General features: G+C 40.0%; 1 protein-coding gene across 4 annotated transcripts in view; it reads left to right on the top strand.

Annotated features, from left to right (window-relative positions):
• Positions 1-15,793, top strand: part of CERS5 (ceramide synthase 5) — a 29,745-nt gene extending 13,952 nt beyond the window's left edge. For 3 of the 4 annotated variants that reach the window (XM_055583176.1, XM_055583201.1, XM_055583193.1), the window contains 9 exons: positions 4,945-5,050; positions 5,801-5,931; positions 6,622-6,679; positions 8,408-8,458; positions 9,650-9,742; positions 11,335-11,463; positions 11,567-11,673; positions 12,487-12,643; positions 14,876-15,793. In XM_055583176.1, coding sequence (XP_055439151.1) covers positions 4,945-5,050; positions 5,801-5,931; positions 6,622-6,679; positions 8,408-8,458; positions 9,650-9,742; positions 11,335-11,463; positions 11,567-11,673; positions 12,487-12,643; positions 14,876-15,025 — 982 coding nt within the window. In that variant the 3' untranslated portion in view covers positions 15,026-15,793. Of the gene's footprint in view, positions 1-4,944; positions 5,051-5,800; positions 5,932-6,621; positions 6,680-8,407; positions 8,459-9,649; positions 9,743-11,334; positions 11,464-11,566; positions 11,674-12,486; positions 12,644-13,488; positions 13,598-14,875 lie in introns of all 4 variants that reach the window. The other variant, XM_055583184.1, reaches the window with a different exon arrangement.
• Positions 15,794-16,904: the final 1,111 nt, after the last annotated feature.

The following is a 16,904-nucleotide window of genomic DNA, read 5'->3' as shown; positions in this document are numbered from 1 at the left end:
CATCTTAAATTAACCCAGGCTTAGGTCAGCTGCTAACACATATCTGGAGGGCAAGAAAGGGGCAGAATGAAATGATCTCTATGGAGCAGAATAGATATATTACAATCAGGATTTGGATCACTAGACTCATGTTCCTGGTGTGGCAGGTGGAAAGGAGTAGTTTGCCACTGTAGACCACTAAATGCCTACTTACTCAGATCTTCAGGCAAAGGGCAGTCTAGTCTTCAAATTATTTAAAACTTGGGCAACAGATTGATCCTGGACTGAACAAAAAATCACAAGATAAGTTTGAGTTCTCTATGTTATCCAGGACAGTAGTTTTCAACTAGTATATCAGGACTCCTTTACACTATTAAAAATGATCAAGAACCCTAGAGTTTTTATTTATATGGATAATAACTATCAATATGTACCATTTTAGAAATTTAAAAAAATTTTTAAGTATTTACTCATTTGCTTATAAATAACAATATCTAGTATTGGTAATGTTAACTAATGCTTTATGAAAACTTATTCAGCACTTTCCCAAAACAAACAAAAAAAAAATGTGAAAATAGTATTAGTTTTACATTTTTGAGTCTCTTTGGCATCTAGAAGCTGTATTCTCATCAATTCTGCCTTCAGTCTCTTGCTATGTGTCATGTAAGCTGTGGAAATTTTCACTGTACACTTATAAGAGAATGAGAGAGAAATGAACTGTTATGAAACTATAGAATTATTATGAGTAATTTTGACCTTGCAGAGCAGAGCTCCTGAAAAATGTCGCAAGCTTCCAGGCACACTTTGAGAAGTGCTGGTCTAGCAGAAATGATGAATGCTAATTCTAGGTTCTTTGGAATTAGACCTACCTAGATTCCTATTTTCTGTTATTCTAAATGCCAGGTAAGTGACGCGGAATGAATGCATTACTAGTATTTGTTTTGTTCAGATTTCTGATTTGAAATGTTTTTTTGTTTGTTTGTTTTTGGCTGTCCCATGCAGCATGTGGGATCTTAGTTCCCCAACCAGAGGTCAAACCCGTACCCTCTGCAGTGAAAGTGTGGAGTTTTAACCACCAGGAAAGTCCCCCGTTTTTAATTTTTTTAACACAGGAAAAGTTATTTTTCTATCATAATTCCTTATTGTGGGTTTTATGCTTCATGCTTTGGCACAGTATCAGTGCCCAATAAATATTTTGTCAAATAAGTAGATTTTCTTAATGTCTGTCCAGCTGTCACTGACTTGATGCCAGTAGCTCTGTGTCTTTCGTTGAACTCTGAACTAATGAGGACAGGATGTGAGCTTACGACAGCTCTAGGATATTAAGTCTGCTTCAAGGTCTAGATAATAAAGCAGTTATCTTGGCTTCGCCTAAGTGATCAGGGTACAAACCTGTCCCTGTTGTGTGAAAGAGGATTTCCTGCTCTTCTCACTTTGTTTGAGATACCATCAGGGAGTACCCAGACCAAACTGTTTCTAGTAAAAATAATAATAGCTGCCTTTAATGAATGTTTACAAGTGTCAGGTACTGGGTAGGCATACATAATGGTCCGTATAGTCAAAGCTGTGGTTTTTCCAGTAGTCATGTATGGGTGTGAGAGTTGGACCATAAAGCTGAACACTGAAAATTGATGCTTTTGAACTGTGGTGTTGGAAAAGACTCTTGAGAGTCCCTTGGACTGCAAGATCAATCCTAAAGAAGATCAGTCCTGAATATTCATTGAAAAGACTGGTGCTGAAGCTCCAATACTTTGGCCACCTAATGGGAAGACTCACTGGAAAAGACCCTGATGCTGGGAAAGATAGAAGGTGGGAGAAGGGGACGACAGAGGGAGATGGTTGGATAGCATCACCAATTCGATGGACAGGAGTTTGAGCAAGCTCCAGGAATTGGTGATGGACAGGGAATCCTGGTGTGCTGCAGTCTGTGGGGCCGCAAAGAATCAGATATGACTGAGCTCTACTGTAACTGTGTCATTTCATCTTTAAAATAACCCTGTGGAGCAGATATTATCATCCTCATTCTGTAGGTAACTTTCATGAAGTCTATTAGCTGGTAAAATCTGCCTAGCCCCAGGGCCTTTAATCTCCTGACTGAAGGAAGAGGCCTGCTTCAGGGAATAAGAATAGGAATTGGAAAGACTGTTTTTTTGTTCTCAGGTCTACTTCTTCATTCAGAAAGATGATTCAGTTCTTTTATCTCAGATATGATATAGCACCAACTCAACAACAAAGAATGGCTACCTTTTTTTTGGCCACACCATGCAGCTTGTGGGATCTTAGTTCCCCAACCAGGGATTGAACCCACCCAAGGAATTCCATTTCTTGCGGTGGAAACGTGAAGTTCTAAGCACTGGACTGCCAGGGAAGTCTCAAGTATGGCTGCCTGAAGTAATTACCCTTCTGGGTACTGATCAATGCTGGGTCCAAACTGAGCTCCAACAGCAAGGGTGGAATTTGCTACACCTATCACTCAGTATGCAATTATTGAGCACAGAACCTTGATAAATACAAAAGCAGTATTCTCTATATTCTCAAGGAATTTAAACCTGGGTAAGAGTTTAAAATATTTATACACAGAATTATTATCCAGGAAATATAAACTAATGTTTCTATTAGTATTGGTAGTTGAATAAAAGTTTTATACTACTTGTGTAAAAGAGAAGAATGGGTTACAGATGTGGATTACTTTGTGCTCTGAATCAGTGTTTCCCCATGTCTTAGGAACTTTGGTGATAAAGGTAAAAGAAGTTTTCACAGAGAAAGATAATAAACAGAGCTTCTTATTTTCAGTCCCTCACTTAGAGATAAATTCTGGATTTGAATGCAGTTAAATAAAATAGGTCAAGAGCCCTCCATCTTACACCTTCCAGTTATTATTTTCATCATACAACTCCCTAAGATGCTAAGAGAGCTAGAACTGGTTTTGACTTATTCTGAAAGTGATAACATAAAGCTTTTCTTAGAGCTGAGGCTCGTAGAAATCTTTGGTTGTGGAAAAGAGGGAGATCTTTCTTAAAGAGCCAAGGAATCATTCCTCAATTTTCAAATCTAAAAGTTATAAATTAATTATAATCAATGATATCATCATGGATCTTAGGAAAAATCTTTGTCATCTCCTTTAGATGACAGAACCAAAACTCAATAATCAAGTGACTTGACTAAGTTTATGTGTCTTCTTATTGGTAGATCTGGGACTAGAACTGAGTACTAATAAGTAATTTCTTTCTTACCACTCTCTGTAGTTTCTGGATTTTTTTTCTTCAGAGCTTCTAAAGTTCTAATAATTTCCATAGTCTTTTGATTAGGCAGGAAGGTGACCATGACCAGGGATATTTGTTTAGGAAGAGGTCAGCCTCAGTTCTACTTTTCCCTCCATTTAAGATCTTAATGGTTTGATATAAGGAGAACTATCATTTATTAAGTGCTTCCTTGTGTCAGGGTCTTCATATATGTTATATCATTGTACCTGCAAGATTCAAGTAAAGTAGACCCGCTTCTAATGGGAGTACGAATGAATCCCCTGGGAATCTTGTTAGTGCAGATCCTAATTTTGCTGATATGAGATGGGGTTTGAAATTCTGCACTAAAAAGCTGCTAGGAAAAGCCAGTAATGCTATTTATCTGTTGGCCTTATGTTCAGTAGCAAGAATGTTGATATTATTTTCATCTTACAAATGAAAAAAAACTGAGGTTTCAGTTCAGTCACTCAGTTGTATCCAACTCTTTGCGACCCCATGAACCGCAGCGTGCCAGGCCTCCTTGTCCATCACCAGCTCCCGGAGTCCACCCAAACCCAGGTCCATTGAGTCAGTGATCCCATCCAACCATCTCATCCTCTGTCGTCCCCTTCTCCTCCTGCCCTCAATCTTTCCCAGGATCAGTGTCTTTTCCAATGAGTCAGCTTTTCACATCAGGTGGCCAAAGTATTGGAGTTTCAGCTTCAACATCTGTCCTTCCAATGAACACCCAGGACTGATCTCCTTTAGGATGGACTGGTTGGATCTCCTTGCAGTCCAAGGGACTCTCAAGAGTCTTCTCCAACACCACAGTTCAAAAGCATCAATTCTTCTATCCTCAGCTTTCTTTATAATCCAACTGTCACACCCATACATGACCACTGGAAAAACCATAGCCTTGACTAGATGGACCTTTGTTGACAAAGTAATGTCTCTGCTTTTTAATATGCTGTCTAGGTTGGTCATAACTTTCCTTCCAAGGAGTAAGCGTCTTTTAATTTCATGACTGCAGTCACCATCTGCAGTGATTTTGGAGCCCAGAAAAATAAAGTCAGCCACTGTTTCCACTGTTTCCCCATCTATTTCCCATGAAGTGATGGGACCGGATGCCATGATCCTAGTTTTCTGAATGTTGAGCTTTAAGCCAACTTTTTCATTCTCCTTTTTCACTTTCATCAAGAGGCTCTTTAGTTCTTCTTCACTTTCTGTCATAAGGGTGGTGTCATCTGCATATCTGAGGTTACTGATTCTCCCAGTAATCTTGATTCCAGCTTGTGCTTCCTCCAGCCCAGTGTTTCTCTTTATGTACTCTGCACATAAGTTAAATAAGCAGGGTGACAATATACAGCCTTGACGTACTCCTTTTCCTATTTGGAACCAGTCTGTTGTTCCATGTCCAGAGGTTTAGCAAGATTAAATAAGTTGCCCAGGTTCATACAGGCAGTAAATGGTAGACTAATGATTTGATCTAGGTCTTTCTTACTCTAAAGCTCAAAATGTGATAAAGGGAACCAGGGAAAAATGGAAAGAGAGCTTATGTTCCAATATTTCTTAAACAGGTCACTTCTCAAGTGAATCAATGGCAGAATTCAGGATTAAATCAAAAAGTTCTGGCTCCTTGCCAAGTGTTTCCCCCTTTCCCTCTTATCAGTCCCCTAATCAGAATTTTTGCTTAATGCTTAGCAAACGATTTTTAGAATTGGCTTTTGGGTTTTCTCCATTACAGGTTTATTGCCAAACCCTGTGCACTCCATGTTGGCATCCAGGACAGTGGTCCTTATCAGGCACAACCTAATGCTATCCTTGAAAAGGTGTTCATGTCTATTACTAAGGTAAGTGGGCAAAAAAAAAAAAAAACAGGAAGATTTTTGTTAGGGTTCATCCCCCATAGGGCATGGGAGGATAGAGAGCAAGTATTTCCAAGGCTAAGGATAGGACGGGATGATCTTTCACATTTGGATAGTCCATAGAGCTATTAGGAGAACTTTATCCACTCAAGGAAATACCTTTGGGCTAGGATACCTTAAATAATTCAAAATTACATACATTGGAGATTTAGGCCTAGCAGTCACCACCACCCCTACTCCCCAAGACACACATCATATTTTGATTTTGTTTTTCCCTGCTTCAGCTCTTGTCATTACCTAGTTGCATAATCAAGATAGAGATGGTACTGATAGCCTTTGCAGGTTGGATTTTTGTTTTTTTTTTAATTGAAGGATAAATACTTTACAGAATTGTGTTGGTTTCTGCCAAATATCAACATGAATCAGCCATAGGTATACATATGTCCCTTCCCTCTTAAACCTCCCTTCCAGGTTGGGTTTTTAATATTTTCTTTTTTACTCACTTGGGCTAGAGGGAGAAAACCAAATAGCTATGTGTATAGGTGAATGGTAAAGCTTCCTGATGTGTAAAATAGTACTTCTTACATAAAAATGACTTTGGGGATGAAACCTGGAAAGAAAAACATTACTTAAGTCACTGTAGTTATTACCCCTCTGCCACCCAGCTTGTCAAAGGGCTTTAATGAGTAGATTTGAAGAAAAAGCAATGTTCTGACTCTGGTCATACGTCTACAGTATCCTGATGAGAAAAGGCTGGAGGGCCTGTCAAAGCAACTAGACTGGGATGTCCGAAAAATCCAATGCTGGTTTCGCCATCGGAGGAATCAGGACAAGCCCCCAACGCTCACTAAATTTTGTGAAAGCATGTAGGTGTATGGAAGGAGGTGGGGAGTGAGGAGAAGGGTGGGGTATGACTGGACTAAGGTTTTCTTTTTGGAAATCACTTCTCCTCTTAGGATAACAGTCAATGGATGCAGAAGGCTAACTCTGTTATAGGCTGGAAAGAAGAGAACTGAAAGCTTGGTCACCCTTAGTTTCTTAGACATACTTGTCCCTAAGCTAGCTGTAGTTGCATTTCGTTCACGTTTCCCAAAGAAATTGGGAATGAATTTCTCTACTTTAACTTACGTAGGTAGATATGCACACCCTCGTATACCTTGGTAGAGATAGTTCCAGCTTGCTATAGGCTGACATTTTAATAGGAAGCATCCCTTTTCTGGACATGCTATAGTTCATTTCACTGGGTTTTTTACTGATTATCCTCTGGACACCAAGCACTATATCTCATTGTCATGCAAAAAAAAAAAAAAATAGGCACTATCATTGGGGAGTCTGATATAAAAGAAAAGTTCACTGAAACCAGTATATATTTGTAGAAATCTATTTTTAAACAGAGGCTGGAAAATTTTTATCTCTTTGGCTTTTTAGGTAACCGTGTATCATCAGTTTCTTACCAGTAAACGGTGTTGTCCCCAAATGTGCAACCTTGAATTCTTTAGCTCAAAGACTTTCTTTTGAGTAATTGTTTGTCTAACTTCTACTCTTCACCCATCTAGGTGGAGATTCACTTTTTATTTATGTATATTCTGCTACGGAATTAGATTTCTCTGGTCGGTGAGTCTGAACTTTCTCTGGTTCTCTGTTGGGGTCTAATCATTCATGCATCCCTAGAGATAAGAGTTAAATACCTTTAGAGCTTTGTCCTCTACTCTCTTTTGTTTTTTCTTTGTGATGCCTAGAGCCCAGGTTTATAAGCTAAATAAATTGTCTTCTGTCTGGGGCCTGACATCAGTAACCTCATGACTCTGTTTCTCCTTAAATAATGCTAATAATAATAGTATTAATTAAATTGACATAGTACATGATGGTTTACAAGGCATTTGACAAAAGTCCTGTTCTTGCAAGGAGGAGACAGTTAAAGAAATGACGTCAGTAACTCATTGAAGTAGGTATTATTCCTGCTTTGCAATTGATTATCAGAGTCAAAGAAGAATTTCAGGCTTTTTGATTCATGAGTCTTTTTTTTTTTTTCCCTACTGTACCACAGTATTTTCCTCTAAATGCATAATTGAAGTTTCAAAATACGTGAAACATAAGGAAGCAGAACTGAAGGAAGGGACTAGACAATTACACAATCATATTTGGAGATTTTAATGCTCTTAATTGGTTAAATCACTAGACAAAAAATATCACTGAGGATGTAGAAGGTTTAAATAACAGTCCAACCAGTTTGACATTTATAGGACACCACACCAGCAGCTGAAGGATATATATTATTTTCAAGTCCATGTAAAGGATCCACTAAGATAGACCATACACTAAGCCATAAAATTAGTCTCAGCATATTTTAAAATTTTGAAATCTTATAAAATATGTTCTCTGACCATAATGGAATTAAAACAGGAATCAAATCAATAATAATAAGATGTCTAGAAAATATTTGTAAGTTAAACAACTGTTCTGAATAACCCAAAGAGCAAATAAGAAATCACAAGGGAATTAGAAAATACTTTTAATTGAATGATGCTGAAAATACAACATACCAAAGTTTGTGGTATGCAGCTAAAGAATACTTTTGAGGAAATTGATAACTTTAATTGTTTATATTAGAAAAGAAGAAAACTTTAAAATCAGTGATTAAGTTTTCACTTTAAGATCCAGAAAAAGAAGAGCAAAGTAAACCCAAAGTAAGTTAAAAGAAAGGAAAAAGAGAAAAGCAAAAATTGATGAAATAGGCATTAGAAAATAATGGAGAAAATTACTAAAGCCAAAGGTTGGTTCTTTGAAAGTTTTAATTAAAATTGATAAACCTTTAGAAAAAAACAAGAAAACAAATTATCAGTATCAGGGAGAAAAAGAGGCTATCACTATAGGTCCTGTAGACATTGAAAGAATAGTAAGACCACATTATGAACAGTTTAATAGTAATAAATTCAACAACTTAGATGAAATGGACAACCCTCTTAAAGGACATAATTGAAACTCCATTGGAGATGATTGCTTTTGACTTTTGAATCTTTGGCACAGAGAGATCTCCTTTGATTATTAAATGAAATCACTGTCTTCCTGCCTCCTAGTTTCCTGTATATTCCAGGTTGTGATGTTTCCAAAAGCTATCCTAGCACTCTCTTTGCTCTTGTGTACGGTTTCTCTCGTCTTAATAGCACTTTCTTGTTCTAGCAAAAAAGTATAATTGTTTATTTAGCCTTTAAGGATCCCTAAATTCTGTCTAGGGGGCTTCCATTTTCTTTCCCGTCTCTTTGCCCAAAGTATAGAGAGAAAGAGGTAGATGGGCCAGGACAGAATTCTGAAAACTGACTTGGATTATTTGTTTTCTCTTAGTCACCTTGGTTCTGGGACACCCGACAGTGCTGGCACAGTTACCCTTATCAGGTAAGATCTGAGCCCTTTAAGACAGGGGCGTTATGTGTGTGTGTGTGTGTGTGTGTGTGTGCGTGCGTGCGTGTGTAGGATGGGGTTGGGGAGGGTGCATCACCAGTCCCAGGGCAGGTAGAACAGTCCCTTGAGATTCTTGAGGGATTAGGGACTGAGTCTCTTGGAGTCATATGTTCACAGTATGTATTTTTGGGGTCCCCACAGCCGTGAAATCTTGTGATCTGTTTGTTCCAGATATTCACCTTAATTGGGCTGGAAAGAAAAGCAGCTTCCTGGCACTTAATGAGGTGCTTTCTGGTTCAGGGGTCCCTTTTGAATCCCATAAGAGCATCTTGGCTCTAGTCTAAAGTAGAAAAATGTCAAGGGGTTGCTAACAGGGTGGAAGAAGGAAAGGCCTCGATGTATTTAATCCCCTGAAAATTGCCCAGAATTCTAGACACACTGATTTGATTGTGCTGTGTGTGTGTGTGTGTGTGTGTGTGTGTGTGCGTGCGCGCGCGTGCTTAGTTGCTCAGTCATGTCCTTGTTAACCGTGAAAGTCACTCAGTCCTGTCCAACTCTTTACCCAGGGATCAAACCCAGGTCTCCCACATTGCAGGTGGATTCTTTACCAGCCCGAAGAAGACTGGAGTGAGTAGCCTATCCCTTCTCCAGCAGATCTTCCCAACCCAGGAATTGAACTGGGGTATCCTGCATTGCAGGCGGATTCTTTACCAGCTGTGCTACCAGGGAAGCCTATCTGATCTCTAAAAGATGAGCCAAAGATGTGTATGGGCTTCCCACGTGGCGCTAGTGGTAAAGAACCCCCTGCTAATGCAAGAGATATAAGAGATGTGGGTTCTATCCCTGGGTCTGGAAGATCCCCTGGAGAAGGGCATGGCAACCCACTCCAGTATCCTTGCCTAGAAAATCCCATGGACAGAGGAGCCTGGCAGGCTACAGTCCATAGGGCTGCAAAGAGTTGGACACGACTGAAGTGATTTAGCACACAAAGATGTATATGTGGAAGGGAAGAGTTTTAAGTGTCAACACCAGTCCAGTCTGTTAGCTATTGCACATCTTGGAAGATGATGGAGAGGAAGAGTATTTAATAATCGGGGGTATGAGTTCGCTGACACAAAGAAAGCTGGGAACATGGAATGAGTCTTTGACTAGCTGGTATCCTCACTACTACTTTTTCTCTTCCAGCCTCTCACAAGTGGACTTTATTACTATTATATCATGGAATTGGCTTTCTATTGGTCTCTTATGTTTTCTCAGTTTACAGACATTAAAAGAAAGGTAAGGACGTTGGCTCCCTTAACACCCTGTTTATGGCACCCTCCTTTCCGGCAGCTACCATTATTGTCATTGTGATGGATTCTCTGTCCTGATTAGGACCACAAAAGAGGGTGAAAGTAGCTTCAGTGTGACTTTTAGCTCTTTGTAATGTTCTCAGAAGTGAGCCCTGACTAGTGAAGTATATTTGAGTCATTCAGGGCAGCCCAGGATGCAAACAGTTAACCAGCTAAGAAGCATACCCTTTTCTTTGTTTTTCTCCAAGGTTCTTACACATATAAAGCTCAAGAAACTAGTCAAAACTTAGGGATAGCAAGGCCTGATCCAGAAAAGCTTCGATTCCAGAAAAACTTTTGCCATTAGTGACCCTTGTTCCCTCTCTGTTCTCTCTTCTTGGTGACCCCACTTACTTAAAAGAATGTCAGTTGGAAGGGGTTTTAGATGTTTTAGTTTAGCCTTTTCTTGCTGTTGTTTAGGAAACAGATTCAGAGAAGTGAGTTGACTTGCTTACAAAATGGCAAAGTTGCAAATGGCTTAAGTTTTTTGTAAGTATACAGAAAGGGCAGAATCTTCACCTTTTATTGGCATCCACCTGACATAATGCAATTCCAACAGCTCTAACCCTAATCTGTCACTAACTCATGGTTATCTTTGGTAAGGAAAATCAGGGTTAGCACTTGTGGGAATGGATTGACATTTATCTGGCTTATTAGTTGTTGTGTAACCTAGAAGCATGATATATAATTTAAATGCCTCTCACCCTCCTTTGGTTACTCAGGACAGTTACACACCCTCCTATGGAGACATAGGTCTCCTTATTAAAATTTCATTTTAATACATGACACATATAAAAAGGTTTATAATATGTATGTAGGTTTTAAAACGTTCTAGAATGTGTACTTGTGAACTCATCCCCAACTCAAGAGCTAGAACGTGTGATTGTATCCATCCATATGGAGAGCATAGACTTTATATCCTTGCTTCTCTGATGCAATTTACCTGCCTCCTCCCACCCTCTATCCTTCACTGGGCTGAGAAGTATTTATTAGATATGTGTAATAACTCAGGTATTTAGAGATTTTTCAGGATCTAACCTTGTTATTTGAACCCAAGAGGAAATGAGAGCTTTAAATCTGAGAGCAGGAAGTGCTTCTGAAATGTTTTGGAATAGCTTCTCCCCTCCACAAACCTCCCCTTTCTCTTAGGTCCCTTTGGTTGAAATTCCCTTCATCAATGCAGAAGAGTCTTAGATACTTAAGGAATCTGAGAGATATAAGGCTTATATGCCTGACTACCACCTGGGAAATTATCTCCAGGTATCAACTAAGCATTTGAAGTCTACATGTTCTGCAACTACCAAAGAAAATTGCTCTTTTCTGTGTTTTGAGCTATAGATTGAGTGTAGATTATGGGTCAGTCACTGATGTAGATAGTTTTGGGTGAAATGTTAGGCAGCTCCCTAGGGGAGAATTGAAACAAAATGAAACTCGTAAGGGGTGGGATGAGGCCCTCTGAGAACAGTGCAGGGCACTGAGTTGTGTAGCAGCTCTGCGGCCTTGCCTTTACCTGCCTCTGCTATTTGCATTCCTTCCTAGGACTTTCTGATCATGTTTGTGCATCACCTGGCCACCATTGGGCTTATTACCTTCTCCTACATCAACAACATGGTTCGAGTGGGAACGCTGGTCTTGTGTCTACATGATGTCTCAGACTTCTTGCTGGAGGTAAGACCCCTCAATGACTCTTTCCTCACTAGTCCTCTTTACTTTTCTTCCTATCTGAGAACTGGCTTTCTCCCCAATTCAATTCTTATCTTTCTTTCTCCAGGCAGCCAAGCTAGCCAATTATGCCAAGTACCAGCGTCTCTGTGACACCCTTTTTGTAATCTTCAGTGCTGTTTTTGTGGTGACTCGCCTAGGAATCTATCCATTCTGGTAAGTGTTAGGGCTGTGGAGCTGTGGTAAATATGTAACAATAAACTGGTCACCAGTTTAGGGAACAGACATCAAGATTCCCTAACCCTAAATATTGCTCTGCTTTTTGCTTGACCTAACCTGAACTTCTATGGATTCTTGAAGGACCTCATTTCCCCTGTACAGTATTTCTAATACAGTATGATGTAGACCGAGAGCATCCAACTCACTTAGCTATGGCTCTCCTGATTCATCTCTGAGGAATAGTCCTCATTTTATGCCTAAGTAACTCCTCTGCCTTCTTTTGCACTGATTGTGGACTTCTCAGGCTTTTGCTTATTTTCCTGCTCTATACTCTCTCCCATCCTGACCACTCCCACTCCCACACTACTCTCACTTCTACACTCACGACTAAATTACAAGTCATTGACTCTGTGGGTTGGAGATTTTCCTTAGTCTGAGGGAATTGGCCATCAGCTGTCCTGTATGTGCGTGAGAATCTGAATTATTCCTAGGGTTATTGTTAAAACTGTTGTCCCAAATTGGTGATACTCTGCATATTTGGATTAGTAATATGACTTATTTGAAGTGATTAGTAATCTGACTTACTCTGTCAGCTGCTAAGAGTTGTATATCTTCCATTATTCCTAAAGATAGAAAACTCCATGGGCCCCTTTCTTTACTGTCTTCTCACTGTGCATGAATATCCCTGGAACTTCAACTGATAGAAGGTATGGTGTGAAAACACAAGGTTCTGCTTTCCAGGAAATTCAACTTCATCCTTATGTGTCTGGCTTTGACTCTAGAATCTGACCATTGACCTTCCTCTTATAGGATCCTGAACACAACCCTCTTTGAGAGTTGGGAGATGATCGGGCCCTATTCCTCCTGGTGGCTTTTCAATGGCCTTCTCCTGGTCCTACAGGTTCTGCATGTCATCTGGTCCTACCTAATTGCACGAATTGCTTTCAAAGCCTTGATCCGAGGAAAGGTAAGGGTGAAAGATGGCTTCTTTCTTTGGGGTATTACCAAGAAAAAAGCCTAGGGCTCTAAGGTTTTCATCTTTTCTTTAGGTATGAGTGTTTAGCCATCTAAGACATGACTTAGATGTCAGAGGCAGGATCTGCCTTCTTCCTGTCCCATAGGAATGACTTCTGTTAAATAATAAACAGGATTAGGTTTTGGAGACCATTTCAACCTACCCCTTACCTACCTACATCATGGATTTCATATTTTTATTTTTAGCATGGAAGCCTTTTTTCAAAGGAAATCATACGCAGAGCTCCAAGATGTAAGGAAATCATACGCAGAGTTCCAAGATATAAACTGTATAGAAGCCAAGATGTTAGATTGCCTAGAAGTGGTATGGTAATTCACAAGCCACCCCAAGATGGCCACACTGTGGTGTTCAAGATACAGTTTATGTAAGGAATTAAGTACCAGCCTCACTTACTGTTGCATGAGGCAGGGTCTTAAGTGAGATAGGTTTTTAGGGCTTCAAATACCCACTTTACTTCAAGAGCCCAAAAGCACAAAGAAAGGCGTCATTCTGTGATAAAACTCAAAACTGAATTTTGCAAATTCTGAAGCAGTCAGTCAAACTGTGATTAGCCTGAGGGATTCAGCCTTCAGTAACATACAATCCCAAGGGGAGGGGCTCTGATGGAGGATACGGACTCTAGGACAAAGGGATGGAATGTTTCCCAGGAATATATGATCTCTTGTGACACTGTTCCTTATGGCTTTAATTGGTTTCAGAACTTGCTTAGTGTGCCTGTGCATCTTGGTGTAGCTATTGGACATCTCTCTTTTCCCCTGCTTTTCTTCCCTGACCAGGTGACCTATCCAGGAAGGATTAGACCCAGACTCTGTACTCTCCACTCTTTTCTCACCTCCTTCCTTTTTTCTATGCCTGGTGGGAGCTGGACAGTTTCATCTCTTGCATGTAAGTGTATCTGTGCTTCTAGTGTTCAGTGAAGCATGTCTATCTGAATGTTTCTCTTCCTTCCTGCTTTCCTTTCTGTTTCCCTGCATTGTATGGAGCATGCCTTCTCTCCTGACCTTGTGGGGCATTGCTGAATGGAGCTCAAGTTGCCAGATTCTTTTTCCTAAATTGAGGCAAGAGTAGAGTCTGCTTTTTTTTTTTTCCATTTCTGTTTTTCCCTTCTGTCCCGCCTGCATCCCTCCTTTTTGAGCTTCCCTTTAGCTCAAATCTAACACACTGCCCTCTGGTGGAAATTTCCTGACGATCAGATAATCAACTCGTGATCTGGGTTCAGAGGTCAATAGCTATAATAAGCCATAGAATCTTAGAGCTAACCCAAAGCAAGTACCCCACCCTCTGGTAACAGCAATTGTAGTATTGTTTCCTTATCACCTCCTTCTCTTATTTATTTAGGGGAAAAAAAAGCACACGTTTATTATCCTTCAGTTCTGGAGGGCAAAAGCCTGACATAGGTCTCACTGGGTGTCTTTCCTTTTTACTTTTATGGTCCATGGTAGAAAATTTGAAATACTTTGCTTGGTATGCAGGATAGTTTAGATCGGAAAACACTGCTTTAATCCAAATCCTTCATTTGAAAATACAGAATAAAAAGCTGAGTTTGAAAGGTGAAGATTCATAGGGAATAGCATGATTGGGACTGGGATTCTTGTCTTGCTGACTGCCAGTCTGCTTTTCTTTTCACCATGTTGTGTATCTTCAGGATACTAGAGAGGTAATCCTGTTAGGAGAAAAGGGAAAACATTGAAGAAACAAGTGCATTGGATGTTAATATTTGAGCCCAGGAAGAGTAGAACACCTAAAAAGACCCAATTGTGGATCAACTTTGGGGATATAGCAAAACTCTAGATCACCAAAACTGCAGTGGAAGTGATGACGACAGCCCTGTATTGTTGTGCTGGCCTTTTCTCTTTTTGAGGTAGAAGAGAAAGGGTATGTGAATGTTTTTAGCTCTTTTAGGCTGGTCCTGGAAGGTAAACTCCTCTACCAAGACGGCTACTTACTTCATTGAGAACAGAATTAGAGATGATGAGAGAGAAACACAGAAAGCAGGCAGGTACTCATAAGTCTGTATGGTCCCGATAGTATTTTGAGTCAGGTGCCACCAGAAAGTAGGCCAGATTGGAAACAGTGCCCAAACATGGGCTCTGTGGGCTCTGTCTTATGAGTCTAGAAGAGTTCTGTCCTTACCTTTCCTACCTTTGGCCCCATCCCTCCCAGGTGTCTAAGGATGATCGCAGTGATGTGGAGAGCAGCTCAGAGGAAGAAGATATAACCACCAGCACAAAAGGTCCCTGTGGCCGCAGCTCCAGCAATGGTGCCAATCGGGTGAATGGTCACATGGGAGGCAGCTACTGGGCTGAAGAGTAAGGTGGTTGGTATGGGGACTTCAGCATAGATGGACTTGTAGGGCCACTGGCAACCTACTCCTCTTGGGCCTCCCCACATCTACATTCCTGGGTCTAGGGGGTGTGCAGGGCACTGAGGAGAATCAAAGAAGCAAATATTTTCACTTTTTAAAAAAAAACTCGGCCATTTTGTATTTAATAGCCTCCAGGTTCTTTAAGTAATGTTATTTGCTCTGTGTGTGCACGTGCGTGTGTGTGTATGTGCGCGCCTCTGCATGTGCATTTGTGCATATGCGTGAGTCTCGTTGCCTAGGTTGGGGCACATTTCTGGACTAGGGCCATTAGGCCTTGCCTGGTCTCCTCTGAACCCACCTCAGTCCCAGATTTGGCTGCATCTTGAATTATGCTGTTTCCAGAGTGTCCCCTCCCTGGTTGCCCATGGCTCTTGAGCCCTGACCATCTGAATGGAGCAGCTGAGTTTAGCTCCACGTTTCTGCACTGTTTCTTCTTTGGAGCTGGAATATTTCGCATGAAGTTGTATGCAAACAGACAACCATGAAATAGGTGGCCAGGATTGCTGAGGCCCCTAGCTAGATCCCCTTCCTGCCACCTGGTAGTGACAGGGACAGCTGCTGATACCCTGCTCTTTATTCAATGGTACGCAGGAAGTGGGGGTGGCGGGTGGGAGGAGCAGGCGAGCTGAGGGCTGGAGGACAACAGCTACTGGGTGAGCTGTTAACGGTTTATATTATTGTTTACTCTTCTGTGATTAAAAGTGCTTCAACCCTCATCTGCTGTCTCAACCTCTTTAGTGACTCTATCCCCAGTTCCCTGAATCCATAGTCTGATTAATAACTTTTTCAGGTCTGATTCTAGAGGCCATTGGACACCCAAGTTTTTCCTTTCTGTGCATAGATGCTAGAGAGAGAGCACCTGCATTTTAAGGCTTTATATTTTAACAAAAAATAAACATGTGTAGTGATCATAAGAAAAAATACTGAGCAAATAAAAGCATGTATATTGCCAAAGCAGCAAAGACTGGTTGAAGAGCTAAGACACCTGAGTATTTCCTGTATTTCCCATTTTATTGAGTATAGAGACTGCCAGTTAATATCTTAAGATGGAGATAAGTGAGTCTAAACCAGTGTTTTCTATTTTAATTCTGGTTTCTCTTCTAGCCCATGGAGAAACAATTTTCCTAATCTGGATTTTTCTGTAGTTGAGGTTTAGGCAAAATTACCAATAGTAGTATTTATCTCTTAGAATATTTTCCATTCAGTGAATATTCAGATTATCAAAATATTTCCAGATGTTCTTGTGTACATTAAGACATATGGAGTGCTTCATTGTTAAGGAGACAGATAAAAATGGAAAGAAATAGGTTATTGTAGGTTATTGTTCTAAGAATCAGATACTCATTTGATGTTCATTGACATTACTGGGATACTGACCCTACTAAATTTATCTTACTGAGTGGCTGGATTTTAAAAAGATTTACTATATATATATATATATATAGCACAAGGGCAAATTAAGTTCTAAAAAATTTTACGTAGTTACTTAGTCAGAACTAGTCAGGAAGACTAAAAGACTAAGGTCTTACATTTAATTCCTCAACTTACCATATTGTTGAATAGTAATTGTGAAATATGAAAATACTTTGGAAAGTCAGACAAGATATGTATGCCTTTTGAAGTTGGAACAATTGCTTTGTAAATACGATTGAATTAGTTGGCCCAGTTAATCTGACACGTGGTATAATTAAAATAATAATAGTTAACACATAGCTCTTTATTACATACAGGTATGGTATCGAGCACTTTACAGAGGATTAAAATACAGCAAAATAGGCTAACTTTGCTAAATTCAAACACCTAGTAAAGAATCAAACTCAGAGTCTC

This window comes from Bubalus kerabau, chromosome 1 (assembly GCF_029407905.1).
Source record: "Bubalus kerabau isolate K-KA32 ecotype Philippines breed swamp buffalo chromosome 1, PCC_UOA_SB_1v2, whole genome shotgun sequence".
In the NCBI taxonomy this organism is placed as follows: domain Eukaryota; kingdom Metazoa; phylum Chordata; class Mammalia; order Artiodactyla; family Bovidae; genus Bubalus; species Bubalus kerabau.
The sequence above is the reverse complement of the archived record's forward strand: the minus strand, read 5'-3'. Positions and strand labels throughout refer to the sequence as shown.